General features: G+C 63.3%; 1 protein-coding gene across 1 annotated transcript; it reads left to right on the top strand.

The window, feature by feature from the left end:
- Positions 1–363: 363 nt before the first annotated feature.
- LOC121062849 (ATP-binding cassette sub-family F member 1-like) lies at positions 364–6,564 on the top strand. The gene is made up of 7 exons (XM_040543135.1): positions 364–478; positions 2,533–2,603; positions 3,483–3,515; positions 4,276–4,444; positions 5,234–5,298; positions 6,143–6,215; positions 6,349–6,564. Exons 1-7 carry the CDS (start codon positions 466–468, stop codon positions 6,513–6,515), a joined length of 591 nt encoding a protein of 196 aa, XP_040399069.1. The 5' UTR covers positions 364–465; the 3' UTR covers positions 6,516–6,564.
- Positions 6,565–7,474: the final 910 nt, after the last annotated feature.

The raw sequence follows: 7,474 nt of genomic DNA, 5'->3' as shown, positions 1-7,474 counted from the left end.
GCACGTTTTGGGGTGGTTTGGGGGTGTTAGGGGGGACCTGGGGGCATTTGGGGGTGTTTGGGGGGGCGTGGGGAGCTTTGGGGACAATTGGGGGGGTTTTAGGGACGACTGGGGGGGGAAATGGGGATATCTGGGGATGTTATGGGGCAGTTGGGGGGGCTATGGGGCAGTTGGGGGGGCTATGGGGCAATTGGGGGGGCTGTGGGGCAATTGTAGGGACAACTGGGGGGGGGGGGGGAAATCTGGGGGCATTAGAGGGCAATTAGGTGGGACGTGGGGGCAGCGGGGGGGGGCGTTTTGGGGTCCGGGGGGCTCCGTGGGGGCGTTTTGGGGGTACGGGAGAATTCGGGGAGGGGGGGGGGGGCCGATTTCCCCCCTCCCCCCAGCCCCTTTCTGGCCCCAGGCGTCGACTTCGGCTACGAGGGGCAGGAGCTGCTCTTCCGCAACCTCGACTTCGGCATCGACATGGACTCGCGGAGTGAGTCCCGGCGTCAACGCGGGCACGGGGCGGGCCCTACGAAAACAAACGGGGGCCCTCCGGCACCCCCGGGAGGGGGCAAGGCCCTGCGGGAGCAGGGGGGGGGGTGGGGGTGAGAGACCCTACAAAAACACGGGATGTGGGGTGGGAGACCCTATAAAAACATGGAGTATGGAGTGGGAGACCCTACAAAAACATGGGAGACCCTACAAACACATGGGATATAGGGTGGGTGGGAGACCCTACAAAAACATGGAATACTGGGTGGGAAACCCCATAAAAACATAGGATATAGGGTCAGTGGGAGACCCTATAAAAACATGGAGTATAGAGGGGGAGACCCTACAAAAACATGGAATGTGGGGTGGGAGACCCTACAAAAACATGGAATATAGGGTGAGTGGGAGACCCTATAAAAACAGGGAACATTGGGTGGGAGACCCCACAGAAACATGGAATACTGGGTGGGAGACCCTATAAAAATATGGGATATAGGGTAGGTGGGAGACCCTATAAAAACAGGGAACGTTGGGTGGGAGACCCTACAAAAACATGGAATGTGGGGTGGGAGACCCTATAAAAACATAGGATATAGGGTCAGCGGGAGACCCTATAAAAACATGGAGTATAGAGGGGGAGACCCTACAAAAACATGGAATGTGGGGTGGGAGACCCTACAAAAACATGGAATATAGGGTGAGTGGGAGACCCTATAAAAACAGGGAACATTGGGTGGGAGACCCTACAAAAACATGGAGTATAGAGTGGGAGACCCTACAAAAACATGGGGAGACCCTACAAAAACATGGAATGTGGGGTGGGAGACCCTATAAAAACAGGGAACGTTGGGTGGGAGACCCTACAAAAACATGGAATACTAGGTGGGAAACCTCATAAAAACATAGGATATAGGATCAGTGGGAGAACCTATAAAAACATGGAGTATAGAGGGAGAGACCCTACAAAAACATGGAATGTGGGCTGGGAGACCCTACAAAAACATGGAATATAGGGTGAGTGGGAGACCCTATAAAAACAGGGAACATTGGGTGGGAGACCCCACAGAAACATGGAATACTGGGTGGGAGACCCTATAAAAATATGGGATATAGGGTAGGTGGGAGACCCTATAAAAACAGGGAACGTTGGGTGGGAGACCCTACAAAAACATGGAATACTGGGTGGGAAACCCTATAAAAACATAGGATATAGGGTCAGCGGGAGACCCTATAAAAACATGGAGTATAGAGGGGGAGACCCTACAAAAACATGGAATGTGGGGTGGGAGACCCTACAAAAACATGGAATATAGGGTGGGTGGGAGACCCTATGGGAGACCCTATAAAAACAGGGAACATTGGGTGGGAGACCCTACAAAAACATGGAGTATAGAGTGGGAGACCCTACAAAAACATGGGGAGACCCTACAAAAACAGGGAATGTGGGGTGGGAGACCCTATAAAAACATGGAATATACGGTGGGTGGGAGACCCTACAAAAACAGGGAATGTTGGGTGGGAGACCCTACAAAAACATGGAATACTGGGTGGAAGACCCTATAAAAACATGGGATATAGGGTCAGCGGGAGACTCTATAAAAACATGGGAGTATAGAGGGGGAGACCCTACAAAAACATGGAATACTGGGTGGGAGACCCTACAAAAACATGGAATGTGGGGTGGGAGACCCTATAAAAACATGGCATATAGAGTGGGAGACCCTACAAAAACATGGGAGATCCTACAAAAACATGGGATGTGGGGTGGGGGACCCTACAATAACAAAGCTTGGGGGTAGCCTATAGCAACACAGAATTAGTAGGCCCTACAATAACGCCGGGCGGAGTTTTGGCGTAAACAAAGCCGCGCGACCCTACAATAACAGGAGGGTTTTGCGCAGCTCCTACAACGCGACGCCGAGGTTCGGGGAAATCCTGTAAACAAAGAGGGTTTCTCAGAGACCCCACGCTAACAGGGGGGCCCCTGGGAGACCCTACAATAACAAAGGGCACCGGGGGGCCCCCCCGTAACGTGTTTGTGCCCCCCCCCCCCAGTTTGCATCGTGGGCCCCAACGGCGTGGGCAAGAGCACGCTGCTGCTGCTGCTGACGGGGCAGCTGACGCCGGTACGGACCCCCCCCCCCCCCCAAAAAAAGGGCCGGGACCCCCCCAAAAAGGGCCGGGGAACACCAAAAAGGGGCTGGGACCCCCCCCGAAAAAGGGCTGGACACCCCCAAAAAGGGCCGGGACCCCCCCAAAAAGGGCTGGGACCCCCCCCGAAAAAGGGCCGGGAACCCCAAAAAGGGGCTGGGACCCCCCCGAAAAAGGGCTGGACACCTCCAAAAAGGGCTGGGACCCCCCAAAAAGGGCCGGGACCCCCCCAAAAAGGGCTGGGAACCCCCCCAAAAAGGGCTGGGCCCCCCCAAAAAAAGGTCTGGACACCCCCAAAAAGGGCTGGGCCCCCCCCAAAAAAGGGCCGGGAACCCCAAAAAGGGGCTGGGACCCCCCCAAAAAAGGGCTGGACACCCCCAAAAAGGGCTGGGACCCCCCAAAAAAGGGCCGGGACCCCCCCAAAAAGGGCTGGGAACCCCCCCAAAAAGGGCCGGGAACCCCAAAAAGGGGCTGGGACCCCCCCGAAAAAGGGCTGGACACCCCCAAAAAGGGCTGGGCCCCCCCAAAAAAAGGTCTGGACCCCCCCCAAAAAGGGCTGGGAACCCCCCCAAAAAGGGCCGGGAACCCCAAAAAGGGGCTGGGACCCCCCCGAAAAAGGGCTGGACACCCCCAAAAAGGGCTGGGAACCCCAAAAAGGGCCGGGACCCCCCCCCCCAAAAAAAAGGAGGCATTTGGGGTTAGGGGTTTTGGGGAGGGGGCTGGGGGTTTGGGGACCCCCTGGGAAGCTGGGGGGGGGGGGGGTTCTGGGGGGGTTTGGGGGACCCCTGGGAGGTTGGGGGAGGGGGGGTCCAGGATTTTGGGGACCCCCCCCCACCGACCCCATTCCCTTGCAGACGCGGGGGGAGATGCGCAGGAACCACCGGCTGGTAAGGGGGGGGGGGGGGGAGGAGCTTTGGGGGCGTGGCCTCTACGGGGGCGGGGCTTGTGTGGGTGGGGCACCGGGGGGGGCGGGGCTTCTATGGGGGCGGGTCTTACGGGGGAGGGGCTTTTAGGGGAAAGGGGCGGGGCTACGGGAGGGGGGGTGTGGCCTGGGAACGAGCTTGGGGTGGGGGTTATAAGGGGGCGTGGGCTCGTGATAAGGGGCGGGGCTTAATACCCGGGGGGCGTGGCTTAGCGGTAAGGGGTGGGGCTTTATGCTGGGGGCGTGGCTTCCCAGAAGGGGGTGGCTTCCCAGGAAAGGGGGAGGGGGGGCGTGGCTTCCACAAGGGGGCGTGGCTTCCCAGAAAGGGGGGAGGGCGTGGCTTCCGGGGGGGCGTGGCTTCCCAGAGGGGGGGGGGGGGGGGGCGTGGCTTCCCAGAAAGGGGGGGGCGTGGCTTCCCAGAAGGGGGTGGCTTCCCAGAAGGGGGGCGTGGCTTCCCAGAAGGGGGGGGTGTGGCTTCCCAGAAGGGGGGGCGTGGCTTCCCAGAAGGGGGGGCGTGGCTTCCCAGAAGGGGGCGTGGCTTCCCAGAAGGGGGGGGGCGTGGCTTCCCCCGCTGCCCTCCCGCGCCACACCCCCCGCCCCCCCAACCCGAACGGGGCAGCGGGCGGGGCGGGGGTGTGGGGGATGCGGGGGATGGGAAGGGGGCGGAGCCTCCGGCTCGGCCCCGCCCCTAACCCCGCCCCCCCCGCGGCCCCGCCCCCCCGCAGAAGGTGGGCTTCTTCAACCAGCAGGCGGCCGAGCAGCTGCGGCTGCAGGAGACGGCGGCCGAGTACCTGCAGCGCGGCTTCAACCTCCCCCACCAGGACGCCCGCAAGTGCCTGGGGCGCTTCGGCCTCGAGGGCCACGCCCACACCCTGCAGATCGCCAAGCTCTCCGGTAAGGGGGGGGGCTTCCCCCCCCCGGGGGGGGCGTGGTCGGCGCGAAGGGGGCGTGGTTTGAGGGGCTGGAGGCGGAGGTTGTTACACACGCACACGCACCCCCCCCGAGATAGGTTTAAGGGGGGGGGGGGGGGATTATTCGGGGGGTGTGGTTTATTGGGGGGGTGGTTTGTTGAGGGTGGTTTACTGGGGGGGTGTCATTGATGTGGTTTATTGGGGGGGTGTGGTTTGTTGGGGGGGTGTGGTTTGGGGGTGTGGCTTGGAGGTGGTTTACTTGGGGGGTGTGGTTTATTGGGGGTGTGGTTTGTTGGGGGTGTGGTTTGTTGGGGGTGTGGCTTGGAGGTGGTTAATTGGGGGGTGTGGTTGGGGGTGTGGTTTGTTGGGGGTGTGGCTTATTGGGGGCGTGGCTTATGGGGGGTGGTTTATTGGGGAGTGGTTTGGGGTGTGGTTTATTGGGGGTGTGTGGTTTACTGGGGGGTGGTTTGTTGGGGGGGGTTTATCGGAGGTGTGGTTTATTGGGGGTGTGGTTTATTGGGGGGGTGGTTTATTGGGGGGTGGTTTGTTGGGGGTGTGGTTTATTGGGGGCGTGGTTTATTGGGGGCGTGGCTCGCTGGGGGGTGGTTTGTTGGGGTGGTTTATTTGGGGGGCGTGGTTTATCGGGGGGTGGTTTATTGGGGTGTTGTTTATCGGGGGGTGGTTTATCGGGGGGTGGTTTATCGGGGGTGTGGTCTCTCGGGTGGGGGCGGGGTTTCTCTGGCTCTAAGCCCCGCCCCCTTTGTCCCCGCAGGGGGGCAGAAGGCCCGGGTGGTGTTTGCGGAGCTGGCGTGCCGCGAGCCCGACGTCCTCATCCTGGTGAGCGCGGGGAGGGTCCCGGGGACGGCGGGGGGGGGGGGTCCCCAACGGGGTCCTGGGGCCACCAGGGGGTCGTGGGGACGTTGGGGGGTCCCCAACGGGGTCCTGGGGACATTGAGGGGTCCCCACGGGGGTCCTGAGGACACTGGGGGGGGGTTCCCCATTAGGGTCCTGGGGCCATCAGGGGGTCGTGGGGACACTGGGGGGGGGGGGGGGGGTCTCCAGTAGGGTCCTGGGGACATTGTGGGGTCCCCAGGGGGGTCCTGGGGACATTGGCGGGGGTCGTGGGGACATTGGGGGGTCCCCAACGGGGTCCTGGGGACATTGAGGGGTCCCCACGGGGGTCCTGAGGACACTGGGGGGGGGTTCCCCATTAGGGTCCTGGGGCCATCAGGGGGTCGTGGGGACACTGGGGGGTCCCCAACAGGGTCCTGGGGACATCGGGGGGGTCCCCAACGGGGTCCTGGGGCCACTGGGGGGGTCCCCAACGGGGTCCTGGGGCCATCAGGGGGGTTGTGGGGCCATTGGGGTGTTCCCAACGGGGTCCTGGGGACATTGGGGAGGGTCCTGGGGACATCGGGGGGTCCCCAACGGGGTCCTGGGGCCACTGGGGGGGTCCCCAAGGGGGTCCTGGGGACATTGGGGGGAGGGGGGGGGGTCCCCAGCGGGGTCCTGGGGACATTGGGGGGTCTCCACGGGGGTCCTGAGGACACTGGGGGGGGGTTCCCCATTAGGGTCCTGGGGCCATCAGGGGGTCGTGGGGACACTGGGGGGTCCCCAACAGGGTCCTGGGGACATCGGGGGGGTCCCCAACGGGGTCCCCGAGCCGCCCCCGTCCCCTCAGGACGAGCCCACCAACAACCTGGACATCGAGTCCATCGACGCCTTGGCCGACGCCATCAACGAGTACCGGGGAGGTGAGGAGGCGGGGCCGGGGGGAGAGAGAGAGAGAGAGAGAGAGAGAGAGAGAGAGAGAGCCCCCCCCCCGGCGGCGTGACGTCACCGTGACGTCACGGTGACGTCACGCGCCCCCCCCGCCCCGCCCCGCAGCCGTCATCGTGGTGAGCCACGACGCCCGGCTGATCACGGAGACGGCGTGCCAGCTCTGGGTGGTGGAGGAGCAGGGCCTGAGCCAGATCGACGGCGACTTCGACGACTACAAGCGCGAGGTGCTCGAGGCCCTGGGGGAGGTCGTCATCAGCCGCCCCCGCGAGTGAGGGGGCGCCCCGGGGGCTTTGGGGCCGGGGAGGGGGGGCGGAGAGGGGGGCGCTGCGAGGGGACGGCGGCTGCGCCCTGTTCCCCCCCCCCCCCCCCCCCAAAAAAAAAAAAAAAAAAAAACCCCAACCTTTTCCCTCGCTCCCTCGCGGGTTCGGGGAAATAAAACGGGAGCGGCGCAAGAGCGGCTGCGTGGCGCGGTCGGGAGCGGTCGGCTGGAGTTAACGGGGCTGGGGGGGGGTGGGGGGGGGTTGTTCACGTCTTGGGGGGGGTGCAGGGACCCCAAAAACCCCTCATGGGGACCCCGTTATCCTCTGCGGGGTCCCCGTGAACCCTCGTGGGGGTCCCCGTTCCCTCCAAACTCTCCCGGCTGATGGCACAACCGTGGCCGTCGGCAGGTTCCGGAGTTAACACGGCTGTGGTCACCTCTTGTGGGGTGCAGGGACGGGGTCCGGACCCCAAAAACCCCCCTGCGGGAACCCCATTATCTTCTGGGGGGGGGGGGGGTGGTCCCCATTACGCTTCGTGGGGACCCCGTAACCCCAACCCCTCTCCCGGCTGCCGGCACAACCCCAGCCTCGTTAATCAGAGTTAACGAGGGTGGTGGTCACGTGTTGGGGGACGTGCGGAGGGTATCCGGACCCCATACACCCCACAGCGGGGACCCCGTTACCCCTCACGGGGACCCCATTATGCCCTGTGGGGGGTCCCCGTTACCCCCCCCCCCCCGAACCCTCCCCTGCCTCACAGCACGGAGCGGCCATCAGTAGGTTCCAGAGTTAACGCGGGCGTAGTCACGTCTTAAGGGGCACAGGGACGGTGCCTGGACCCCATAAACCCCCTGCGGGGGCCCCGTTACCCCTTACGGGGACCCCCCCAACCCCAAACCCCCCCCCCCCGGGTGGCGGCACAGCCCCCAGCCCTCAGTAGGCTCCAGAGTTAACGCGGGTGTTTTCACATA

This window comes from Cygnus olor (genome assembly GCF_009769625.2).
Source record: "Cygnus olor isolate bCygOlo1 chromosome 33 unlocalized genomic scaffold, bCygOlo1.pri.v2 SUPER_33A, whole genome shotgun sequence".
In the NCBI taxonomy this organism is placed as follows: domain Eukaryota; kingdom Metazoa; phylum Chordata; class Aves; order Anseriformes; family Anatidae; genus Cygnus; species Cygnus olor.
This window is presented reverse-complemented; position numbering and strand designations above follow the sequence as displayed.